At 41.5% G+C, this 27,378-nt stretch overlaps 1 protein-coding gene and 1 long non-coding RNA gene across 4 annotated transcripts in view; one reads left to right on the top strand and one right to left on the bottom strand.

Annotated features, from left to right (window-relative positions):
* The window catches only part of mmd (monocyte to macrophage differentiation-associated), a 103,623-nt gene that overhangs the window by 52,232 nt on the left and 24,013 nt on the right, over window positions 1-27,378 (bottom strand). The window contains exons 1-2 of one of the 3 annotated variants that reach the window (XM_059948162.1): window positions 21,875-21,981; window positions 14,506-14,582 (exon numbers count right to left, since the gene is read on the bottom strand). In XM_059948162.1, the coding sequence (XP_059804145.1) occupies window positions 14,506-14,546 (41 nt within the window). In that variant the 5' untranslated portion in view covers window positions 14,547-14,582; window positions 21,875-21,981. Of the gene's footprint in view, window positions 1-8,954; window positions 9,085-14,505; window positions 14,583-21,874; window positions 21,982-27,378 lie in introns of those variants that run through there. The other 2 variants (XM_059948163.1, XM_059948164.1) reach the window with 2 other exon arrangements.
* Window positions 9,160-26,169, top strand: LOC132379877 (uncharacterized). Its single transcript, XR_009507554.1, has 3 exons — window positions 9,160-9,255; window positions 18,918-19,230; window positions 25,983-26,169. It is a non-coding gene; the product is annotated as an uncharacterized LOC132379877 (long non-coding RNA).

Below are 27,378 nucleotides of genomic sequence, written 5' to 3'. Positions count from 1 at the left end.
CCTTTTTACTGGGTTTATTTCTCAGCCAATTCAATCCAAGCTTGTTCAATTCACAATAGTACCAGAGGTCATTAGTAGTGCTAATGAAAAAAAAATGTTGAGTTAAACAAATGCAGGAATAGGAACTCTTTCAAATGATAATGAATGTATGCTTCTCAAATCATTCAGTTAAAAATGTACTTTAACCCAAATTATAGCTGACCTGGAAGTGTTTGATGTACAACAGGTTTCCTTTCCATTTGACCTTTGCTTTACCTATCTTGAACTCTGCATAGACGGTCCCAAGTCTAGCTGCAAGAGCAGCGTTGGGCATGGGGCAAGCAACCCCATCCCATAAAAACACAGTGCTACAGAAATGCCACAGAAGCTCCAAAGACCTCAACCCTGGAAGAGGAAGGATCTTTGAGAAGATGGGCTACACCTGGGAACAACTTGAAAGACTAGTTCAGGATTGAGAGTGCTAGCAAGCTGCTGGTAGTGGCTCAGTAGGGGTGATGGGCTTAAGTAAGTATCTATCTTGGAAAGTATCTGATGGAACAATGTCAAGAACATAAGAGATACTGCAGATGCTGGAAATCCAGAGTAACACACACACAAAGCTGGAGGAGCTCAGTAGGTCAGGCAGCATCCATGGAGAGGAATAAAGAGCAGACATTTCAGGCTGAGACCCTTTTTCAAACAAGGGAGCTCAACTTTGCTGTAGGAGTCCTGAGCTGTACCCACTCAGGGAGTATTTGGTGAGATAATATTTATCAAATCTTATTCTGAATCTAACTTGGGCAATGTGGAATTGTTCCGCTCCTTCATCAATATTCCTGCCACTCTGCTCATTGAGGCTACGTATAGGGAGTTACTGCAACTTCTTTGCACCTCGTCAACAGTAGCTCTCTGTGTGATTTGTGTGTGAGACATAGACCGTGCAGTGATTAATAAATTGTCCCTCCAGCACTAATGAAGCTTACTTGTTGACAGAAACAAGCTATGCACAGGGGATTCACTGTCATTATATAAAAGAAACACCAACAGTAACATTTTAAAACCTGTCTATTAAGTATTAGTTGTGAAATTGCTCACCATACTGATTACTGATTTTTCCTTGATGATAGTCGTCTTCTTTTAAAGTCAAATAATTAATTATACAATAATATTCTCAGATTTAAAATTTTAACCCTGACACAAGACTCCAGTGGTTTTTCCCCCTAATTATCCTGACATCATGATAGCAATAATGTGCAGCTCCATGTGCCTTGGTCTTGATGTCCAAAAACGCAGGAGGTGAACAGGGAACAATCAGGTCATTCATATGGTTTCATCAGAGCCCACACGGTTTATTACTTGCCAAGTCTTGGTGGGAGGGAGGATATGAGAGAAGAAAGGGGCTTGTTTTGCTGTATTTGTTGTGTTCTGTGTTGTTCTGCCAAGCATGATGGGCATGCTATGTTGTTACCAGAATGTGCGGCAACACTTGCGGGCTGCCCCCAGCACAGCCTTAGGTGTGTTGGTAATCAACACAACCACATTCCACTGTATATTTCAACGTAAATGTGATAAATATGAATCTGATTTGAGGTCAAGGGGAAAATCTACAAACTCCTCACAGGCACTGGCAAGAATTGAACCCAATACCACAGCTGGTGCTGTAAGCGTTATGCTAACCACTAACTACCATTCCACTCTGGTTTACAGATCTACCAGCCTAACATCAGTAGTAGCCTAGCTAATTGGAAAAAAAAACTTTGAGGGGCAGGATTAGTGACTACTTGGGAAGCCAAGGAATAATCAAATATATCTAGTATGGCTATGTCAAGGGCATATCTACTCTGACCAATCTGAATGAATTTTTTAAGGAAGTAACAAAGTATAGTGATGAGAGCCAAGGAGTAGATGTTTATTACATGGATTTCAGTAAGGCTTTTGACACGGTCCCAATTGGGAGAATGATCCAAACAGTCCATGGATTCCAGGGTCAGTTGGCAAATTGAATTCAAAATTAGCAACAGGAGTTAGAGGGTTATAATAGAGGGCTGTTTTGTGATTGGCTGCGAGGGACCCATGGTGATCTGTAGGTATTGGTGCTAAGATCCCTGATGTTTGGAGTAAATGCCAATACAGATGTTGGCAGGTTCATAGATGAGACAAAATTGAGTGAAGTTGACAACAATGTAAAAGGGGTCTTATTGTCTTTGTTAGAAAGCAGATCATTAGTTTTTTTTATTGATTGCTGTATCTCTCTGCCTAACTCTTTCCAGTTTGGTATATTCTGTGGTCCTTCTTCCTATGGACCAAATATCTTCCAATTTCCCTTCACTGAATAACTTGTTACAGTTTTGCCTATTTGCTTAATTTATCAATGCCACTCAACAATTTTCTGTTCTGTTCTAACCTACAATATCTACTAACTTTTAGTAGTGCAGCCTAACTTTTTATTCCAGCCCCACTGACAAGCTATTTCATTAGCCTTTATGAGTACTTCAAACATATTCGAATTTTGAATTCAATCATCCTGTATGTTTTGTATCAACATAAAGAATTGAATAACCTTGTAAAGTGATAGCCAAAACCAAGGAACAATAAACCACCTTGAAGGATTTCCCCTTTGCTGATGACTGTATACTCAATGCAGGAAATTTGGGCAATTTTGCCAATGCCTGACGTAACCTTAGCCTCACAATTATCACGAAGAAAATGGTAGTCATCCACTAACTTGAAACAAACATCCCAGACACAGAATGAAACATCCATTGAATATGCAGAGGCTTTCAGCAGCGGTCAAGTTCACATACTTTGACAGCACTCGATCAAGATCAGTCAACATTGATGATGAAGTCAACAACAGGGCAGCGAAAGCCAGCTCTACTTTTAGAAGAGGAATCAGTCCACTACAGACCAAACTGAAGGTGTATTGTTGCTGTTATCATATGCACTTTTAAACAGCAGCCTGTTGTAGGTATTACTATTGTCCAGGTGATCCAAGGTCAAGTGGAGAGCCAATGAGATTTCATCTGCTGTAGACCTATTGTGGCATTAGACAAACTGCAGTGGGTCCATGTCCTTGTTTATTGATTAGCTCAGTGTTCAACACAATCATACTCTGAGTTCTAATTAATAAGCTCCAAAACATGGGCCTCTGTACCTCCATCTGCAAATGAATCCTTGACTTCCTCATCAGGAGATCACAGTCTGTGTGTATCAGAAACAGCATCTCCACTTCACTGACAATCAACACTGATGCACCTCAAGGATATGTGATTAGCCCACTACACCCATGATTGTGTGGCTAGGTACAACTCAAATGCCATCTATAAATTTACTGATGACATAACTATTGTTGGCAGAATTTCAGATGGTGATGAGGAGGCGTATAGGAGCAAGAAAGATCAGCTGGTTGTGTGGTGGCACAGCAACAACCTTGCACTCAATATCAGTAAGACCAAAGAACTGATTGTGGACTTCAGGAAGGGGAAATTGAGGGAATACACACCAGTCCTCATCAAGGGTTCAGTAGTGGAAAGGGTGAGCAGTTTCAAGTTCCTGGGTGTCATTATGTCTGAAGATCTATCCTGAGCTCAACATATTGATTACAAAGAAAGCACAACAGTGGCTATGTTTCATTAGGAGTTTGAGGAGATTGGTATGTCATCAAAGACTCTCACAAATTTCTAAAGATGTACTGTGAAGGCCATTCTAACTGATTGCATCACCATCTGGTACGGAGAGAACAATGCAGAGGATCTGAAAAAATCTGCAGAGGGTTGTAAACTCAGCCAGCTCCATCATGGGCACTAGCCTCTCCAGCATTGAGGACGCCTTTAAAAGTGATGCCTCAAGAAAGTTGTATATCCATCATTAAGGACACACATAATCCATGACATGTCATTTTTGCATTGCTACCATCAAGGAGCTTAAAGGCACAAACTCAACTTCTTCCCTCCGCCATTGATTTTCAAATGGGCAATGGTAACCACCTCACTATTTTATTGCTTTCTTTTCGCAAAACTTTAATTTAATTTTATTTTAATTTATAGTTTAAAAATATGCATGGCAAGGTACTGCTGCTGCAAAAGAACAAATTGCACGATATATGCCCATGATATTAAATCTGATTCTAATTCATGGCTAAAATTAACTCCTGTCTGAGCAAGGACCTGGACCCAATGCAATTTGTCTATTGCCACAACAAGTCTACAGCACACGCAATCTCACTGACTCTCCATTAGGCTTTAAAGCATCTATACAACTGCAAAACAGATGTCAGGCTACAATATCTTCAAAGAATTCCAACAGATTTCTCAGGCAAGATTTGCCCTTAAGGAAACCATGCTGACTTTGACCTATTTTATCATGTGCCTCCAAGTACTCTGAAACATCTCAGAGGATCTAATCTCCATCCTGCACAGCGATGCAATCACGAAAAAGGCACACCAGCATCTCTATTTCATTAGTTTGAGTATGTCACTAAAGATTCTTGCTCGTTATATAGATGTACTGTGGAGAACATTCTGACTGATTGCTTCAAATTGGTATGGAGCCTCCAAAGCAATGGATCACTAGAGGTTGCAGAGGCTTATAAATTCAGCTGCTCATCACATGCACAACCCTCTCAGACATTGAGGGCATCTTCAAGAAGCAGTGCCTTAAGATGACGGCATCCATCATTAAAGACCCTCACCATCCAGGACATGCTCTCTTCAAGCTACTCCCATCAGACAGGAGGTACAATAGCCTGAAGACTCACACTTAACACTTTAACAACAGCTCCTTCTCCTTTGCCATCATTTTTCTGAATGCTCTAAGAACCCCTGAACATGGACTCACTTGTCTTCTGCGCTATTTATTATTGTAACTGACAGTAGTTGTTCTGTGTTGCGCTGCACAGCTACTACAAAACAACATATTTCATCACATCTGTCTGTGATACTAAACCTGATTCTGGTTCTGAAAATGGGCAAATGTTTGCTCTCTCATACATGGTCATGTTATCAATAATAAATGCACTGTGCCCAGTCTGAGTTAACAACCAAACATCATACTCAAAAGGGTGTGCTTACATTTGAAGTAGAGCAGAAAAAGTTCACAAGGTTGATTGCTGCGTTGAAGTGATGATATAAGACAGCAGCTATACTTTATTAAGTCTTTAAAGAGATTTGGCATGTCAACAAATACACTCATCAAGAACTTTTATAGTTGTACTGTGGAGAGTATTCTAACAGGCTGCATCACTGTCTGGCATGGAGGCACTACTGCACAGGGCCGAAAGAAGCTGAAGAAGGTTGTGAATCTAGTCAGCTCCATCTTGGGCACTAGCCTACGAAGTACCCAGGACACCTTTAGGGAGCGGTGTCTCGGAAAGGCAGTGTCCATTATTAGAGACCTCCAGCACACAGGGCATGCCCTTTTCTCACTGTTACCATCAGGTAGGAGATACAGAAGCCTGAAGGTACACACTCAGCGATTCAGGAGCAGCTTCTTCCCCTCTGCCATGCAATTCCTAAATGGACTTTGAAGCTTTGGACACTAACTCAAGTTTTTAATATACAGTCTTTCTGTTTTTACACTTTTTAAAATAATCTATTCAATATACATAACTGATTTACTTGTTTATTATTAAGTTTTATTTTATTTATTATTTTTTCTCTCTCTGCCAGGTTATGTATTGCATTGAACTGCTGCTGCTAAGTTAACAAATTTCAGGTCACATGTCCATGATAATAAACCTGATTCCGATTCTGATGAAAAAGGGTTGAGAAGATTAGACTTTTATGATTCGAGGTGATTTCATTGAACTATTGGGTTCTGAGAGGGAAGGTGAATGCTGGGTAATTTTGGGGCAGAGTCTCAGAATAAGGGGTTGCCCTCTTCAGATAGAAACAGGGATGTCAGAAGATTGTGATTACAGGTTGTCCCTGAGTTACGAACATCCGACTTATGGACAACTTGTACTTACAAAACGAGGAAGCAGAATGCTGTCCGCCATCTTAAGTTGGATCCCGACGCCGTCCGCCATTTTAAGTCGTTGCCGTTGACACTGTGTTGAGTGTTTAACTTGGTATTTGGCTTAAAATTTTCTTAGTAAGATTCACCCTGACGCCGTCCCCCCTCCCCCATTCTGGTCGGCTGGTGGCGCAGTGAGATCAGCGCCGGGCTGGAGAATGGAGGTTTCCGAGTTCGATCCAGTGACAGACCGCTCCCATTGCCGGGGTGATGTCAATCCAGTGACTCCTGTACCATTCGTGCCGGGTTGATGTCGAGCTCGCACCTCGACCTCGTTAAAAAAAACACTGCCACCTCCAGTTTAAATTCCCACGCGGAATATTGTGGATGATCAAATACCCAAACCCAGAACAGCCCCCACTTGTCCCATTCAGCCTGTCTCAGTGCAGTGTTCATTAGGACCCAGCAGAGCTCGGGACCTGCTGCCCGCAGTGTTTCTGTTCCGTTGATGGTGTGCGGTGGTCCTTAAGACTCAGCAGACCTCAGGAGCCAGTGGAGGTCGGGACCCGACGCTCGCAGTGTTTCTGTTCCATTGACGGGAAGTGATCGCGATTGAAAATAAAGTGGAAATAATAAAGTGTTTGGAAAGAGGTGAAATGCCATCAGTCATTAGAAAAGCGTGAGGCTACAGTTGGTCAATGATCAAAACGATTTTAGAGGATACCGGATAAAGTGAGAATAATGGAGCATGTGAAAAGCCCTGCCCCGATGAAAGCTACAATTATTACTAAGCAACGCAGTGGTTTAATTATTGGAATACATTCGTTTCTTAAGTGTTTTATATGCATAGAAAGGTAAAATATATACTATATACTAAGACAAACATTTGACTAACTGACGTTAAATAATACCGGATGTACTTGTTCTGACTTACGTACAAATCCGACTTAAATACGGACTCAGGAATGGAACTCATACGTAACCCAGGGATTGCCTGTATTTAGAATTCTCAGCTCCAGTGAGCTCTGGAAGTAGTCACTGAACATGTTTAAGACGTGTACCGACAGACTTTTAAAACTACAACAGAATCAAGGGATTATGAAAAGAGGAAAGTGGTTTTGAAACAATAGGTAAGAAGGGAGAACAGACTTGACAGTCAAATTGGTCTTTTCTGCAACTTGCTTCTCGTATTATCATCAATCAGATAACGTGAAAACAACTAGAAAATTGGAAACCAGAAATAAAATAAGTTAGCCTAGAAATACAGTAGTGAACTATAAACAAATAGCTTCAATGCAAAAGGTCTTTCACAAGCTGCCACGTCTGCCCTGTTAAATGCTAATGAAGTGATCAATTACAGTCCAAGGTACTCTCAGCATTTTATTATCCAACTACCTTGTCTTTATCACTAAATCATCAAAATATTCAACACACCTTAAACCAGATTTCTCCTATCCCGATATCCTCATCGCTATCCAAAAGTTCAAAGTAAATTTATTATCTAAGTATGTATTTGGTACCTGCGTTTCATTTTCTTGCGGGCATTCAGAGTGTATAAGAGACTCAACAGAACCAATGAAAGACCACACCCAACAGTGCAAACAACCAATGTACAAAAGGCAACAAACTGTGCAAATACAAAAATAATAAAAGAAGTAATAATAAATAAATAATAAATACTGACAACATGAGATGAAGAGTCCTTCAAAGTGAGTCCATAGATTAAGTTAGCATCTCAGGTTCAAAGCCTGATGGCTGAGGGAATCAAATTCAGGTTTAATATCACTGGCATATGTTGTGAAATGTGCTGTCTTGCGGCAGCTGTACATGCAATACCTAATATTAAAAAATGATTGATAGCTATGTATACATGAATTAAATTAAATAAGTAGTGCAAAAAGAGAGGAAAAAATACTGAGGTAGTGTTCATGGGTTCATTGTTTATTCAGATATCTGATGGTGGAAGGGAGGAAGCTGTTCCTGAAAGGTTGGGTGTGTGTCTTTAGGCTCCTGTACCTCCTCTTAGATGATAATAATGAGAAAAAGACATGACCAGGGTGATGGGGTTAACGACGGATACCGCCTGTTTTGAGGCATCACCCTTTGAAGACGTCCTCAATGCTGGGCAGGCCAGTGCCCATGATGGAGCTGGCCCAGTTTACATATTACTGCAGCTTTTTCCAGTCCTGTACCTCCTTTTTGATGGCAACATTGAGAAGAGAGCTAGGCCAGGATATTGGGTGTCTTTGATAATGGCCGCTCCTCAATGTCATGAATCAATCTTCTCCACCCCACAGTTCACTCTTGATATCCCTTCTCCCTGCAGATACCTCCCCTCCCCACTATCTCCTACAGATCACCCCTCCCTCCTCTTCCCAGATCATACACTCTCCTCCTCTCCCCCACAGATCACATCTCCCCTTGGCTCCCCAGATCACACTCTCCCTCCTCACCCCCACAGATCAGCCCTTCCCTCCACTCCCCAGATTATTTCCTCCCGCCTCTCCGGATCATCCCCTCCCTTCTCTTACCCAAGATTACTCCTCCCTCTTCTCCCCACAGATCTCCCTCTCTTCCTCCTCAACCCCATGGATCTCCTTCCCTCCTCTCCCCCACGGATCTCCCTCCCTCCTCAACCCCACAGATCTCCCTCTCTCCCTCCTCAACCCCACGGATCTCCCTCCCTCCTCAACCCCACAGATCTCCCTCTCTCCCTCCTCAACCCCACGGATCTCCCTCGTTACTCCCCCCAAGGATTTCCCCCTCTCCCCCACGGATCTGCCTCCCTCCCACGGATCTGCCTCCCTCCCTCCTCAACCCCACGGATCTCTCACCCTCCCTCCTCTCCCCCACAGATCAGCCCCTCATCCTCTCCCCCAGAGATCATCCTCCCTCAGAGATCACTCCCCTTCCTTTCTTCCCACGGATCCCGTCTCCCCTGTACAAAGCCATTTCCTTAAGATTCTGCTGGGCATACTGGCAGCCAAGAAATGAAGTTTTTTTATGGCCATGTTGGCCCCCACCTGATCTGTGACATCGGGTTGAAGTAGCCCATAGCGGTCGGTGGCAGCCCAGTCACCGCGTCCAAACCGTTGCTGCCGAGAGTTCACAGCCTCCCGGCTCTTGTCCGGCAGCTCGCCGCCTCAGCACTGCGCATGTCTGCTGCAATCAGCCGGGCGCGCCTGCGCCGGGGGTGGCCAGAGTGCGTGCGCAATGCGCGCGAGTGATGGCGAAGCGGTTTCCCGCCGTCAGGGAGCACGGACTTACTGACCGGTTGTTTTGATCGTCTCGCCATATATAAGTACCAATCATCTATAACTTTAGGTGCATCAATTTCCACTTTTCGACTCTACTTATGCTAATATAAGCCATTGCATTTTGACCGGCGTACCTTTCTGTCTTAATTTATTTCAAACTGGTGAAAGCAGGTTCAGAGGCAACTTTAATTGAAAGGATAGCTTTATTTGGCTCTGAAGAGAGTGTGAATTATGGAGAGCTAGAGGACCGCCCACGCCAATAATAAACCCCTTTGATGCTTTATGATTCCAGGTTGAAGCCACTGAAAGTGAAGGTGCAGTTATACCAAGCTGTTATGAATACTTATTAAATTTTAGCCTTTATTGCAATGGAACGAATGTATTAAGGCAGTGATGCGTTCCTGTAGATATAATGGAACTGGTGAGAATCCACCAAGAATGAAGAGAAAAGAGACTATAATGGTAGAATCTATAACAAAAATAGAAAGCTCGAAGAACTCTGCTGGTCTAGTGGCATCTGGGAACGCAGAAGTTTCAGGTCTAGGGCCTGAATCAAGATTAACCAGGAATAATTATTGCAATTTGGTCTTGCCCAAGGCAGGACACATTTATAATAGAAGGGTTAGAAAATTCGTTAGATTGAATAAGCTTTGCACCATGAGGATCATTAAGGAGAGTTTTAATAGAATTGTCAATACTAAAGCAAATATTTGCAGAAATCAAGGTAAAGAATTTGTAGACAATAGAGGTTAAAAGCTATAGAAAATGAAAAGTGATTGCATTGCAACATGTAAAATGTTTGGTGGGGTTAACTAGGTACCTCCTTGAAAGGATGTCGAGTTTTGACTACGTGGTGAGGGAGGATAGTTTTGTGGAATTGAACACAAATTATTGACTTGGTCAGGAAGTTGGCAGAACAGTATTAGTCCATGTACCCAGAGCTTCTGGCTACCCATCACTTTAATTATCCATCCCAATTCCATTTGGATTTTTCTGCTTGTGACATCCTGCACTATTATAGCAAAGCCCAGCAGAAGTTTAAGGAATAATGCCTCATCTTCCTCTGGGTGCATTGCATTCACTTGGATTCAAAGTTGAAATTTCCAAATTGGGATAATTTGTTCTTTCTGTCAGTGTCAGGACTGGTATTTTTTTGCCAGTCTTTGCTCTCCGCTTTTGGCTTAGCAATTTTATCTCCATCAATGTAGCATGAGCTGTTGGGGATGTTCCATAGGCCTGCTGTTTGCAACACATAACACAAACACAGAATCACAATCTGATTGACCTGGCATCACCCTATCACTAATACTATCACCATCTCCCTGGCCTCCTTTACTGCAACTTAAAATTTACTAATCTCTTCTTTACAATTTCTGATGAAGGGTTGAACCCTTAACTGTTTCTCTTTCCACAGATACTGCCTGATTTGCTGAGTGAAGCTTTTTATTTCACATTTCAAAGTCAGCAACTTTTTAAAATAATTCACATCTCCCTTGCTAAGTATAGTGCTGTAAGTGCAATGCTCTGTCAAACAGACCTCAAATAGACTGGTCCAAAATGGGATTCCAGTTACCATACCATCATGAAATTTCAGTAGATCACCCTTTAAGATTAACTGGCCAGAAATGCCAAAAAAAATTGCAAAAAAAGGGGGTTCCATGTTCATCAGATAAGGATTTTTTTTAATTGGCAAAATATATTGCCTGATTTAATTGGCAAAAAATATTGTCCAGATTGTGGACGTCAGGAAGGGTAAGACGAAGGAACACATACCAATCCTCATAGAGGGATCAGCAGCGGAGAGAGTGAGCAGCTTCAAGTTCCTGGGTGTCAAGATCTCTGAGGATCTAACCTGGTCCCAACATATTGCTGTAGTCATAAAGAAGGCAAGACAGTGGCCATACTTCACTAGGAATTTGAAGAGATTTGGCATGTCAACAAATACACTCAAAAACTTCTATAGTTGTACCATGGAGAGCATTCTGACAGGCTGCATCAGTCTGGTATGGAGGGGCTGCTGCACAGGACCAAAAGAAGCTGCAGAAGGTTGTAAATCTAGTCAGCTCCATCTTGGGCACTAACCTACAAAGTACCCAGGACATCTTTAGGGAGCGGTGTCTCATAAAGGCAGTGTCCATTATTAAAGACCTCCAGCACCCAGGGCATGCCCTTTTATGACTGTTACCATCAGGTAGCAGATGCAGAAGCCTAAAGGCTCACACTCAGTGATTCAGGGACAGCTTCTTCCCCTCTGTCATGATTCCTAAATGGACATTGAAGCTGTGGACACTACCTCACTTTTTTTAATATACAGTATTTCTGCTTTTGCATGTATTTTAATAATCTATTCAATATACATAATTGATTTACTTTTTATTATTATGTTTTCTTTTATTATTATTATTTTTCTCTCTCTCTACTAGATTATGTATTACATTGAATTGCTGCTGCTAAGTTAACAAATTTCACGTCACATGCCGGTGATAATAAACCTGATTCTGATTCTGATTCATAACAGGTGATACTTGTGGCAGAAAGGATCAGCTCAAATGTCTGCAGTCCTATCTTCTCTTGAGTAAAGATGGTGCGCAATTAAACAGCCAACTGGAGGAGGTTCCTTGTTCATTCCCATTTTTGACAACATGCACAAATGGTACAATCAGTTAGTTCATAGCTTGCTCGCTGGTGGTCACTTTGGGTTTTGCCCAAGCTGCTGCGTACTTGATCTCATTATAGCATTAATTGATACATAAATAAAAGTGCTAAATTCCATATATGCACAACAGTAAGGCAGCATTTGAGTGCATACAGCATCTGGGAACTGGAGTAAAACTGAAGCCTTTGAACATCATAGGAATAATCTCCAATGTATGGAGCCACATCTAGCACAAAGGAAGATGGTGTTTGTTGTTGTTGGAGGCCAGTCAGCTCAGCAAAAGCAGATCAATGCAGAGGCTACTTAGGATAGTGTATCAGCCCATCCACTTACAATTGTTTTATCAAAGCGATGCTATTACAATTCAGTGAGTTGGAGTTCAGTTTCAGCGCTGTTTGTAAGAAGTCTGTACATTTTTCCCATGACCACGAGGGTGGGTTTTCACTGGGTGCTTCGGTTTCCTCCCACAATCCAAAGATGTACTGGTTAGCAGGTTAATTAGTCATTGTGAATTGTCCCATGATTAAATAGGTGGGTTGCTGGGCGGTGCAGCTTTCTGGGCTGGAAGGGCCTTTTCAATGCTGTATATCTAAAAAAATATGCAGTCATGGGTTGGCATGGACAAATAACATTTAGACATGTAAGGGGCAGGAAAAGGCCAGTTCCAATAAGATATTCCAACCACTTCCTGTTGATATTTAATGATCTGTCTATTCATTGAATATTCTTGAGCCACATAATATGAGTAGGTTAAAACTAGGTATCCTACAGTGATTAATTCACTAGCTTCTTCCCCATGAAGAGGATGATGGAATATTCACCATAAATGAATGCAGTGCCAACATTCCAAATCCTCATTGCAAACAAGGTAAAGCAATCTGCTTGAACAGCTTCCAATTCAACAGTGTTTCCTCACTCTGTAACTGATCCTACAATTAATAACCAACGCTTACATAAGAAGTAGGAGCAGGAGTAGGCCATATGGTCCATTGAGCCTGCTCCACCAATCAATAAGATCATGGCTGATCTGACCATGGACTCATCTCCACCTACCTGCCTTTTCCCCATAACCTTTAATTCCCCTACTATGCAGAAATCTATCCAACATTGTATTAAATATATTTACTGAGGTAGCTTCCACTGCTTCACTGGGCAGAGAATTCCACAGATTCACCACTCTTTGGGAAAAGCAGTTCCTCCTCATCTTCATCCTAAATTTACCCTCCCCCCCCAAATTTTGAGGCTATCTCCCCTAGTTCTAGTCTCACCTACCAGTGGAAACAACTTTCCTGCCTCTGTCTTATCTATCACTTTCATAATTTTAAATGTTTCTATAAGATCTCCTCACATCCTTCTGAATTTCAGCGAATGCAGTCCCAGGTGACTCAATTTCTCCTCATAGTCTAACCCTCTCATCTCTGGAGTAAACCTGGTGAACCTCCCCTGCACCGCCTCCAAAACCAGTATATCTTTCCTCAAGCAAGGAGACCAGAACTGCACTCAGTACTCTAGATGCAGCCTCACCAGTACAGACAGTCAGACAGACAGACATACTTTATTGATCCCGAGGGAAATAGGGTTTTGTTACAGTCGCGCTTACCAAGAATAGTGTAGAAATATAGCAATATAAAACCATAAATAATTAAATAATAGTAAGTAAATTATGCCAAGTGGAAGTAAGTCCAGGATGCCATCTTGGACAATGTCTCCCATCCACTCCATAATGTACTGGTTAGGCACAGGAGTACATTCAGCCAGAGACTCATTCCACCAAGATGCAACACTGAGTGTCATAGGAAGTCATTCTTGCCAGTGGCCATCAAACTTTACAACTCCTCCCTCGGAGTACCTTGTACAGTTGCAGCATAATCTCCCTGCACTTAAATTCAATCCCTCCTTAAGATGCACTACAGCAGTACACTGTTGTTGACAGACTTTCCCAATCTCCAACTTCTACCATTTGGTAAATAAAGGGCAATAGGAACCTTAAGGAACCAACCCTGATTTAACCCTAACCTAATCACAGGATAATTTACTATGACCAATTAACCTACCCGGTACGTCTTTGGACTGTGGGAAGAAACTGGAGCACCTGAGGAAAACCCACACATTCCACGAGGAGGGCATACAGAGTCTCTTTACAGAGGACACTGGAATTGAACTCCAAGTTCCAATGCCCGGAACAGTAGTAACCTCACACAAATTGCTATGCTACTGCGATGCTCAAATCTTCTGTCCCAATTAAGTGTCATCGAGTCCCAAATAAACAAAAGGAATCCCAGCTATTTTCTCAATTAGTTTTTGATCTTTAAGAGTTGTCCCAAATAAGTCGCTGCCCCGATTAATCGATGGCCCAGTTGCTTGGAATCCACTGTATACTTAATGACTTGGCCTCCACAGCTGTCTGTGGCAATGAATTCCACAGATTCATCCCCTCTGGCTAAAAAAGTTCCTCCTCATCTCTGTTCTAAAGGGACTTCCTTGTGTTCTGAGGCCATGCCCTTTGGTCATAGAAGCCTCCACTATATATGTTGTTCCCTGGGATTTAGTTCTACATTAAAGACACTATATGGATGCAGCATACATTGATTGAATTAATGTAAGCAAAGTCTGAACTATTGCCTATCCTTAATAGTCCGTAAAAAGTTGATGGATGCTTACCTTCCTGAATCAGTGTAGTTCATTGGTGAGAGTACTCCCATAGTGCATGTTAGGTAGGAAGCTCCAGCATTTTAAACCTGTCACAGTGAAGGAGCATAGAGTCATTATAATAGAAAGGAGAACTTTGAACCTATTATTTCTGTGCCATTTCTTTATTGAACAGTCCAGGCTATCGTATTTCATAAACAAAAGAGACTCTGCAGATGCCGGAAATCCAGAACAACACACAAAAAGTTGCTAGAGAAACTCAGCAAGTGGGGCAGCGTCCATGGAACTGAATAAACACCTATGTTTTGGGCCGAGAGCCTTCAGGATCAAAGATTGCTTTTGGAGCAAAAAGTGGAACAATTTTTTTTACCAGATTTGTCTGTCTAAGGAGAATAACCCAGGTTCTTCACTTTACTCCTTTAATTGAAATACTTAAGCCCTAGAACCTTTTCTAGAAAACCTTATTCATCTCCTTCAGAAACTTTAATATCTGTCTTAAAACATGGTAACAGAATTCTTGCCATATTCTGATTGTGAGTTAAGCAATGTTTTACAAAAGTTCAGCATAACCTCATTGTGTTTGTATTTTGTACCACTACTTATGAAGTATAGCATCACATACTTTGTTAAACATTTTCTGTGGTGTTTTCAAAGACTTACATTTATAGCCTGATGCATCAGTATATAAACTCCCAACTGAACTTTTGCTGTATATATTCTCCTTGTTCTTGAAGACAAAGTGATTCCTATATGCTGAAGACTGTGGAGTAGATTTTAAACCCATGTCATAGCTCAGAGAGGGAGAGAGAGCCAACTATAATTGATCCAAGGCTGATATCTGACACCAGATGCAAATGCTTTCTCACAAATTTTACTTGAAGCAGAACCCATTGGCTTTTTTTTTTGAAGGGAATTAGATAATTGCTTAGAAAGTGACCTATTGAAGAGCATGGGGTGAGTGGGGAGAGAGCAAGGAAATGGTATTAGACTTGGAGAACCCCTATGCCAGGTGGATTGACTGAATAGCTTGTATCTATGCTGTAACTTGCATGAAACCCCTCTGGGAGGGATCATTAAGCAATTGTAGGAAGTCTGTTTAGTGATCAGCTTTCCCCTGTGTAACTGTAGAATGCCACAAAGAACTCAAGGGGATTGAAGAGCTCAGCTGGTATTTAGTTATTTAAATTCCAGATTCCACAAGAGTAAACTGTCCCTGTCACACAGGAGACAGTCTGTTAATTCTACAGATTCATATTTTGTGCCCCAAAGATATTATCTTAATTCTTAGCCTTCTGAATAGATTCAAGATTATTTATTGTCATTTTTCAGTATGAGTGTTAATTAGAACAAGATGATTGTTATTCCAGATCTGATACAGTATAAAAAACACATTAAGCATAAGGGACACAATAAAAGAAACAAAAAAAAGCACAATAAATACCAATATAAAAGCAATTCTATAAAATACAATGTACAAGTAACTGTTTGAGTGTGGCTGTAAAATTAGCATATATACATAGATGGATTGAATGTATGTAAATTGACACTAGGTGCAGAAATATCTGTACATAAGGTGACTAACAGGAAATGATAATGTGACAAAGTGACTCTTGCCAGGAGGAACTCTTCCAGGTAGCAGCAGGGCATATGAAAGCACTGCAGGACAGTGACTGTGTCAGTGTAGGTAAGAGCTGTGGAGTGTAAGTGTAAAGTGGCACTGCATGGGGTTTGAAGGGTGCTGAGGCTGAATAAACACCAGATTTCCATATCTACGTTGTTAACTTCATCCTGCTAACCAACAATAAAAACTCACCATATTTACCACTTTCCTGTTCCTTTTCATCCCTGAGCTCACTGCATTATCTCCTGTTATTTATTAATATTATTTTTAGTTTTACCTAACCTGCCAGATGGCAATAGGCTGGGCTTAGGTTGGGCCTCCATTTTTCACCTACCTAGTTTAACTTTCTATTAAAGTCAAATTTCTATGGCACTTCCTCAGCATCCTATATGCCCACAACCCATGGACAAAATTAAAATCAGTGTTAAATTTCTCAACATCTAGATTTTCAAATTCTCTGTTTCTTTTCTGACCTTGCGCATCATGAAGACCCTAGAAGAACTCACCTGTGAACAAGACAAAAGAGATGGTTGTTGACTTCAGGAGGAAATGGAGCGACCACTCTCCGCTGAACATCGATGGCTCCTCGATAGAGATTGTTAAGAGCACCAAATTTCTTGGTGTTCACCTGGCGGAGAATTTCACCTGGTCCCTCAACACCAGCTCCATAGCAAAGAAAGCCCAGCAGCGTCTCTGCTTTCTGTGAAGGCTGAGGAAAGTCCATCTCCCACCCCCTATCCTCATCACATTCTACAGAAGTTGTATTGAGAGGATCCTGAGCAGCTGCATCACTGCCTGGTTCGGAAACTGCACCACCTCAGATTGCAAGACCCTGCAGCGGATAGTGAGGTCAGCTGAGAAGATCATCGGGGTCTCTCTTCCCGCCATTACAGATATTTACACCACACACTGCATCCGCAAAGCACAGCATTATGAAGGACCCTGTGCACCTGTCATACAAATTCTTCTCCCTCCTGCCATCTGGGAAAAGGCACCGAAGCATCTGGGCTCTCATGACCAGAATTTGTAACAATTTCTTCCCCCAAGCCATCAGACTCCTCAATACCCAGAGTCTGGACTGTCACCCAACCTACTGCCCTCTACTGTGCCTATTGTCTTGTTTATTATTTACTGTAATGCCTGCACTGTTTTGTGTACTTTATGCAGTCCTGGGTAGGTCTGTAGTCTAGTGTAGTTTTTTGTGTTGTTTTACATAGTTCAGTGTTGTTTTTGCATTGTTTCCTGTAGCACCATGGTCCTGAAGAACATTGTCTTGTCTTTACTGTGTACTGTGCCACTTGATAGCACACTGGAGAGGACGATGCTGTCATCTATCTGCTGAACAGAGCCTACTCCCATTTGGATAAGCAGGGCAGCCCTGTGAGGATCATGTTTTCTTTTTGATTTCTCAAATGCCTTCAATACCATACAACTCTTCTTGCTGGGGAAAATGCAGGTTAGCACTTCCATTATATCCTGGTTAATAGACTACCTGACTGGCAGACCACAGTTTGTACAGCTTCAGAGCTTGAGTCAGACATGGCTATAGGCAGCACTGGGGCCCCACATGGGACTGTATTGGCTCCCTTCCTGTTTACCCTGTACACCTTGGACTTTAGATACAACACTGAGTCATGTCATCTGCAGAAATTCTCTGATGACAGCAATAGTTGGGTGTGTAAAGGGAGGACGGGAGGATGATAAAAGAGCCCTAGAGGAGGACTTTGTCAAATAGTGCAAGCTGAATCGTCTGCAGCTCAACATCGATAAGAGAAAGGAGATGGTGGTGGACTTTAGGATGAGCGGGCCTGCACTGCTCCCTGTTACTATCGATGGTGAGGACGTGGATGTGGTGAGGACCTACAAGTACCTGGGGTGCACCTGGAGCACCAACACAGAGGCTGGGTACAAGAAGGGCCACAGTCACCTCTACTTCCTGAGGAGACTGGGGTCCTTTGGAGTATGCAGGCCTGTCCACATTTCCATCGTTCTGTTGTTGCCAGTACAATCTTCTATGCGGTGGTGTACTGGGCAGTGGCATCAACACAGGTGATGCCAACAGGCTCAATAAACTGATTAGGAAGTCTGACTCTGTTATAGGAGTCAAACTGGACACACTGGAAGCTGTGGTAGAACAAAGGACCCTCTGGAAAATCCTGGCAATTCTGGCCAATGTTTCTCACTCATCATGCCATCTTGCTTGATCAGAGGGGCTCTTCTGGTAATAGACTAAATCAACTGCTGTCCTCCAAAGAGTGTGATATGAGGTAATTCTTACCCTTGGCCATTAGGCTCTATAATGAGTCAACCTATAGCTGGGAAGTGCTCACTAGCCTAATCATGGATAACTTATAATAACCAATTAACCTACTAACCGGAACATCTTTGGACTGCAGGAGGAAATTGGAGTACCCAGAGGAAACACATGTGCACACAGGAAGTAACGTCGAAACTTGTTTACGGAGGACACCTTAATTGAACTCTGAGCTGTAATAGTGTCTTGCTAACCACAATGCTCCCATAGTGTTAATAAGACGAATATTAGTTTGCTACATAATGGCAATGGACAAGACTTCAACTGTATTGTGCAGTGCATCAGATTTAATTAGGGAACTTAAGATAAAGGAACTCTTAGGAGGAAGTGATCATTGATTAGGGAACTTAAGGTAAAAAAGCCTTTAGGAGGAAGCGATCCTTTCAGGGGAGTTTAAGAGGATGATGGTACCTAACGGTGACCCCTTCACTTGCATCTTCGGAAACAGCTCTATTTCTATCTTTCATATCTCTTTTTTTCCCTTTAAAGGTTCTTTTGAAGACCCTGACCTGGAGTAACATGCTGACTTCAGTTCTTTGCAAAAATGGGACCTGCTCTCGGAGCCTCATGACCGACCGCTTTTCGATATGATAAGGACACGGCCTGGAAGATTAGTGCGCACCCAGGGTGCTGGATTTTCGTGGCTCTGGAGGTGGGCGAATTCAAGGCTGATACCGCTGCCTGATGTGTCGTGGGAGTACATGGGAGATCGAAAGCAGCTGGCTGCGTGCCCAGGGACCCGAGTTATTTGGGCACAGAGCTTGGAAAAAGCAGTGCCACAGTCTTTTAACACCATAAATCAGTGAGTTGTTTTGTTATATCTCCTCTCTCATTGTGAAACAGGGAGACCCCTCTTATTTCCTTATGAGGGCGAGAGAGAAAGCCTGTGGTATGTTGAATTACCAGGTGAATGAGTAATCTTTGGAGCACTGCAAGTCTATGTTTTTATGGGTGTTTTGCTGCATGCTTGAGTGCTCGGTGGAGGGTGACAATGCTTTTTTGCTGGTGGGCTGGGGGGGGGGGTTGTTGCTTTGCTGCAGTTTTGGGGTTCTAACATTTAAATGTTATTCATCCTTTGGGGCACTCATCTGTTTTTGTGGATGTTTGCAAAGAAGAAGAATTTCAGGATGTATATTGTATACATATCTCTGACATTAAATTTACCTATTGACCTATTAATGTGATAGAATTTACCCCGCAATTTCGGAAGAAGTTAAATCAGATGTATCAGTATTGTAGTTGAGGAAGGCTGCCTACTGAGATGTGAGAGGAAGCTTGAAAAAAGTGGATTGGAAGGGCCCCTAGCAGGGATGACAGTAGAGCAACATGGCAGTAGTTTCTGGGAGTAATTTAGAAGACACAGGATTGGTTCCTCCCAAAGAAGAAGTGTTCTAAAGAAAGTCTGAGACCAATGTGGCTGGCAAAGGAAGTCAAGTACAGCATGCAAGCAAAAGAGAGGGCCTACAGTATTGCAGGAAAGAGGATTGGAAAGCGTTTATAAACCGATGGAAGGCACCAATAAAAGTAATGAGGGGAGAAAAGATGAAATATGAAGTTAAGCTGGTCAACAATATAACTGAAGATACTAAAAGTTTTTTTTTAGATACATAAAGAATAAAGTAAAGGCAAGATTGGACATCAGACTGGAAAATGATGCTGGAGAAGTAGCATGGGGAACAAAGAAGTGGTGGATGAACTGAATAGTATTTAATGTTAGACGTCACTGTGGAAGATACAAGCAACAAGCCAGAAATTCGAGAGAGTCGGGCGGCAGTTGTGAGTGTGGTCATTATTATTAAGGTGAGGGTGTTTAGGAAGTTGAAAAGTCCGAAGGTGGATAATTCTTCTGGACCAGATGGACTGGACTTGCTGGAGTTTAGAAGGATGAAAGGGGATGTTAGTGAAACCTATGAATATTGAAGGGTTGGATAAAGTGGAAGTCGAGAGGATGTTTCTCATAGAGGGTGAGTCTTGAACCAGAGGGCATAGCATCTGAATAAAGTACTTTAATTTAGAACAGGGATGAGGAGGAATTTCTCCAGTTTGAGGGTAGTGAAGCTGTGGAATTCATTGTCAAAGATTCAAAGTACATTTATTATTAAAGTATATATAAATTATACAACCCTGAGATTTGTTTGCCCACAGGCAGCCATTTTAAACCAGAAGGTGGCTATGGAGGCCAAATTATTGGATATACTTAAAACAAAAGTTCATAGGTTCTTGATTTGTAAGGATGTCAAATATTAAGGGGAGAAGGCAGGAAAATCAGGTTGAGAGGGAATAATAAATTGGGCATAATTGAATGAATTGTGGAGAATACTCAATGGGCTGAATGGTCTAATTCTGCCATGACTTATGGTCTTATTTTTTAGTATGCTTTGGATATTTTTTATATAAAAGGCACAGTGAAAAGAAGATTACTCTTTGTAGTAGAAATCTTCCCACCAAATTTACCTTTCCCCTCTCCTCTGAAAGTAGAAGCTCAAATTGCTTGGGTGGATCACAGTAAGAATCTTAGGAACATTGGAAATAGATTAAACTTTTTCTTGCTGCATCCTACAGTTAGATGAGAGTATAGTCATAACTCTATTCCATTCACCGATGTTTCCTACACATCCTTTGATATGCTTACCAAACAAAAATCCTTCACCTTCAGTCCTGAGCCATCAAAATTCAAAGTGAATTTATTATCAAGGTACATATGTGTATCCACATACTACCTTAAGATTTATTTTCTTGCAGGAAAATAAAATATATTAGAATTTTACAAAAAACTATACATAAACAAAGACTCAAAAACTCCCAACATGCAAAAGAAAACAAACTGTCCAAGTGAAAATAATACTGAGACCTTGCATTGTGAAGAGCCAATCTACAATCATTTCAGGAAAGACTTTCAGAGTGCATTGGAATATCCTGCTTGTTTTCTCATTCTTTGAAAAGAATGAAGGAGGTTGCTAACTCACTATCACCCAACTCAGAAAACCAGATCAAGTATCAAATGTTAATTTTAAAAAAAATATTCTTTTGGATTCAGACTTGTTTCAGTATTTGCCTTCATGTAGAATTGCCAAGTAGATTACTTATTGCAGCTTTCTTCTGAAGACCCCACTATAACTAGAAGGCAGTCTTCAGCCAATCTGAAACACTCCAAGTGATAACAAGAGTTGGGTAAGAGCACAGAATGCAATGTAGCTGTGGGATCAGTCAGTGTTTCAGTTTAGTACTAAATTTCACTCCGGAGCCAGCTGCTATTCTAGATAAACTACTAAAGTACAACATCAATCCCAGCATATATTAGATACAGGAAGAATAACCCACTACCACTTGGACACAAAAATAACAATAAATTCATTCTGGCTAATTTCACCACATTAGTCTAGACTCAGTCATTAACAAAGTTATAGACAGTGTTATCAGAGATAAAGCTGCCCATTTTCACTTACTAATAGTAGGCCTCTCACGGATGCTAATGTAATGTATTCTTCGTTAGGTCAATTTCAGACTTCTCAGATGAGTAGCTTATATAATCAAGAAGGACTGGAGCTGCGGCCTATATGAACACAAAGTGCAAGATGTTACAGTTAAAGCAGGGCAGGGCGTACACCATAAATGATAGGGTCCCAGAGAATGTTGTAGAACAAAGAACCCTAGAGGTACAGGTACAGGTCCATATTTCTCTGAAAGAGGAGACATAGGTAAACAGTGTAGTGAATAGGATGGTGCTTGGCTTTATCAGTCAGGGCATTGAGTACAGAGGTTGGGACATCCTGCTATGACTTCACAATCCATTGATGAGATCATGCTTGGAGTATTGTGTGCAGATCTGGTCACCCAGCCTTGGGAAGGATGTCTTTAAGGTGGAAAGGATGAGGAAAAGATTCACAAGGATGTTACTGGGACTGAATGGCTTGAGTTACAAAGAGAGGTTGGATAGGGTATTTTTCCCTAGAGCACTGAAAGGTGACCTTATAGAACAGGGGTTCCCAATAGGTTATATGCCATGGACTCTTACCATTAACCAAGGGGTCTGTGGACCCCAGGTTGGGAACCCCTGTTACAGAGGTTTTTAAAATCACGAGGGGCCTGGATAAAGTGAATGGTCACGTTCTTTTCCTCAGGGTAGGAGGTCTAAAATTAGAGGGTGTCGGTTTAAGGGAAAAATATAAAAGTGATCTGAGTGGCCAGTGTACTGGGTAAACAGAATGAGCTACCAGAAGAAGCTGTAGAGGTGGGTACAATTACAATGTTTGAAAGACAGTTAGACAGGCACACAGATAGGAAAAGTTTAGAGCAGGGGTTCCCAACCTATCTTATGCCACGGACCCTTACTTTTAACTGAGAGGTCTGTGGAGCCCAGGTTGGGCACCATTGGTTTAGAGGGATATGGGCAAATGCAAGCAACTGGGACTAGCTCAATTAGGCATTTTGGTCACCACATTCACATTGGGCTGAATTGCATGTTTCTATGCTGTATAACTTTATGATGATCACCTGCAAGTTCCCACCTCTCTGATTTGATAATATATTGTCTGTTTTCACTGCTTTGAAATCAAGGAATCCATTGACATGAACACCTTTATCAGAAGAACTGTATTGTGCTATAGACCAAGTGCTTGGAAATGCAATTAGTACTGATGGTTGGTATGGATTTGGCAGAGAAAAAGGCCTATTTCTGTGCTCTATGTATACCTATGAATTTAGGACTATCAAAGATGCACGTAGACCCAGGACAGGGATATGCAGATGACATAAAAATGAGATAAAGGCAGTAGAGAAGATAGATCCAAGCTCAGAAAATAAAGTAACATCAGTTTTGATGGATATATTAGACCATAAAAATATAAGACAGAGAAGCAGAATTAGGCCATTAGGCCCATCAAGTCTGCTCCACCATTCAATCATGGCTGATCATTTTCCCCCTCCTCAGCCCAGCTCCCCAGCCTTCTCCCTGTAACCTTTGATGCCATGTCAATCAAGAACCTATCAAGCTCTGCTTTAAATACACACAACATCCTGGCATCCACACCTGCCTGTGGTAACAAATTCCACAAATTCACCACACCCTGGCCAAATAATTTTCTCCACATCTCTGTTTTAAATTATCACTCCTCTATCTCTGTCCGAGATTTCCCCACCATGGGAAACATCCTTTCCACATCTACTCTGTCTAGGCCTTTCAACATTTGAAAGATTTTTCAATGAGATCCCCCTCATCCTTTTAAATTCTCCAGTGAGTACAGACCCAGAGCCATCAAACAAATGTACCTTGTATGATAACCCTTTCATTCCCAAAATCATCCTTGTGAACCTCCTCTGAATCCTCTTCTATGCCAGCTCATCTTTTCTTAGATGAGGAGCCCAAAACTGTTCCTAATACTCAAGGTGAGGCCTCACCAGCCTTATAAAGCCTCAGCATCACATCCCTGCTCTTGTATTCTAGACCTTTTGAAATGAATGCAAACATTGCATTTGCCTTCCTTACCGCCAACTCAACCTGCAAGTTAACCTTTAGGGTGTTCTGCACAAGGACTCACAAGTCCCTTTGCATCTCAGATTAGCGAATTTTCTCCCTGTTTAGAAAAAAGTCTGCACATTTAATTCTACTACCAAAGTACATGACCATGCATTTTCCAACATTGTATTTCATTTGCCACTTTCTTGCCCATTCTCCGAATCTATATAAGTCCTTCTGCAGCCTACCTGTTTCCTCAACACTACCTGCCCCTCCACCAATCTTTGTATCACCTGCAAACTTGGCAACCAAGCCATTATCTAAATCATTGATATACAGCACAAGTAGAAGCGGTCCCAACACTGAACCCTGCGGAGCACCACTAATCACTGGCAGCCAACCAGAAAAGGATCCTTTTAATCCCACTTGCTGCTTCCTACCAATCAGCCAATGCTCTAACCATGCAAGTAACTTTCATGTAATATCATGATCTCTTAACTTGGTAAGCAGTCTCATGTGTGGCACCTTAAAAAAGGGCTTCTGAAAGTCCAACATCCACTGCATCCCCTTTATCTATAACTACTTGTAATCTCCTCTGTGGTAAACCTTGTATATATGTCTGGACACACCCCTCTGCTGACTGCTCCTGTGGCTCCTCCCACATACCCCTGGATAAAGGTGATTGTGTCACTGCTCGTCCCACAGTCATCCAGCATGGACATGCTCTGTTTTATTGCTGATAAAAGCCTTTCAGTATTTACTCTACTTCCAGTCTTTTGGAGTTATTGATAGTGCATCGTCCTCAAAGAATTCCAACAGGTTCATCAGGCAAGATTTTCCCTTAAGGAAACCATATTGACTTTGTCATATCTTGTCCTGTGCCACCAAGTTCTCCATAACCTCATCCTTAACAATTGACTCCAACATCTTCCCAACCATTGAGGTCAGGCTAACTGGTCTATAATTTCCATTCTGCTGCCTTCCTCCTTTCTTAAAGAGTGGAGTGACATTTGCAATTTTCCAGTTCTCTGGCACCATGCCAGAGTCCAATAAGTTTTGAAGGATCATTACTAATGCCTCCACAATCTCTACTGCTACTTCTTTCAAGACCATAGGGTGCAGTTCATCAGGTCTGGTTGACTTATGTACCCTTAGGTCTTTCAGCTTTTTGAGCTCCTTCTCCCTTGTAGTAATAACTGCACTCACTGCTCTTCCCTTATGCCCTTCAACATTTGGCACACTGCTAGTGTTTTCCACAGTGAAGACTGATGCAAAATCTCATTTAGTTCATCTGCCATCTCCTTCTCCCCTATTATTATTTCTCCGGACTCATTTTCTAGTGGTCCTATAGCCACTGTCATCTCTTCTATTTTTTACATGCTTGAAAAAAGCTTTTACTATCCACTTAATATTGTTTGCTGGCTTGCTTTCATATTTCATCTTTTTCCTTCTAATGATTCTTCTAGTTGCTCTCTATAAGCTTTTAAAAGCTTCCCAATGCCCAGTCTTTCCACTAATATTTGCTTTTTTGTATGTCCTCTCTTTTGCTTTTACATTGGCCACAGTTGTACAATTTTGCCATTTGAGTATTTCTTCATTCTATGGAATACATCTATCCTGCACCTTCCTCATTTTCCCCAGAAACTCACATCATTGCTGCTCTTTTGTCATCCCTGCCAGCATCTCCTTCTAATTTGCTTTAGCCAACTCCTCTCTCATACCTTTGTAATTTCCCTTACTCCACTGAAATACTGCTACGTCAGACTTTACTGATATAAAGTCTACCTTACCAAATTTCAAGTTGAACTGAGTCATATTGTGATCACTGCCTCTTAAGGATTTTTTTTACCTTAAGCTCCCTAATCACTTATAGTTCATTACATAACACTCAATCCAGTATAGCTGATCCCCTACCAGGCTCAAAATCAAACTGCTCTATCAAAAAATCAAAAGGCCATCTTGTAGGCATTCAACAAACTCATACTCTTGAGATTCATTACCAGCTGGATTTTCCCCAATTGATGTGCATGTTGAAATCTCCATGACTATCGTAACATTACCTTTTTGACACAGCTTTTCTATTTACTTTGTGTAAAAAGGGCTCAAAGGATCATTGAAGACTTGAGTCACCCCAACCACAAACCGTTTCAGCTGCCGCCATCTGGGAAATGGTACTACAACATAAAAGCCGGGACAGCTTCTTGCATCAGGCCATCAGACTGCTTAATTCATGCTGAAGCAACTGTATTGCTATGTTATATTGAGTATCCTGTTATTTATTTATTATAAATAACTATAAATTACACATTGCACATTTAGATGGAGACATAACTTAAAAGGTTTTTACTCCTCATGTATATGAAGAATGTAAGTAATAAAGTCAATCCAATTCAATCTGTGGTCCACATCCTAGCTAGTGTTGGGAGGTCTGTACGTATCTGCCATCAGGGTCCTTTTACCCTTGTAATTTCTTAACTCAACCCACAAGGATTCAACATTTTCCGATCTATGTTACATCTTTCTACTGATTTGATGCCATTCTTTACCGGCAGAGCCATACCACCCCCTTTGCCTTCCTTCCTATCCCTCCGATACAATGCGTAACCTTGGAAATTCAGCTCCCAACTACAACCATCCTTCAGGCACGAATCAGTGATGACCACAACATACCTGACAATCTGTAACAAGCTCATCCACCCTATTTCTTATACTCCGCACATTGGGATGCAACGCTTTGAGTGCTGTATTTGCTACCCTTTTTGATTCTGCATTCCCAATGCACTGATAATCACCCTGCTGGCTGCAATTTTATCCTGTCATTTGCCTGACCTTCCTAACAGTTTGACTGCATGCTACCTTTGCTTTTTTTACCCTCCACCCTATCACTCTGGTTCCCAACCCCTGCCAAATTAGTTTAAGCCCTTCCCAAGAGCTCCAACAAACCTGCCCACAAGAATATTGCTCTCCCTCAGGTTCAAATGCAACCCATCACTTTTGTACAGGTCATACCTCCCCCAGGAGAGATCCCAATAATCCAAACACCTGAATACCTGTCCCCTACACCATCTTCTCAGCCACACATTAATCTGCCAAATCATCCTGTTTCTACCCTCATTGGCACATGGCACAGACAACAATCCAGAAATTACTACACTGGTGGTCCTGCTTCTCAACTTTCTGCCTAGCTCTCTAAATACTCTTCAGGACCTCTTTGCTTTTCCTTCCTTTTTTTGGTAATTTATTTTTTTTATTGAAGTTTATCATCAAACAAACATTTCCATAAGATGTATTTCAGACATTGTACATATATATCATATAATCATGTATGTCACAAATCTCCACATAGTATTTATCTTACACATATAGAAAAGAGTGGAAAGAAAAAACAAGCAAAAGGAAAAATTATGTACAAGTAGGGAGTGATTTTTTGTTTACAACATATTCATTGATTTGTGAGAATAAAATCAGGCCTATGAGGCATTATGTAATTAAACC

This window comes from Hypanus sabinus, chromosome 23, assembly GCF_030144855.1.
Source record: "Hypanus sabinus isolate sHypSab1 chromosome 23, sHypSab1.hap1, whole genome shotgun sequence".
NCBI classification, from domain to species: domain Eukaryota; kingdom Metazoa; phylum Chordata; class Chondrichthyes; order Myliobatiformes; family Dasyatidae; genus Hypanus; species Hypanus sabinus.
The sequence above is the reverse complement of the archived record's forward strand: the minus strand, read 5'-3'. Positions and strand labels throughout refer to the sequence as shown.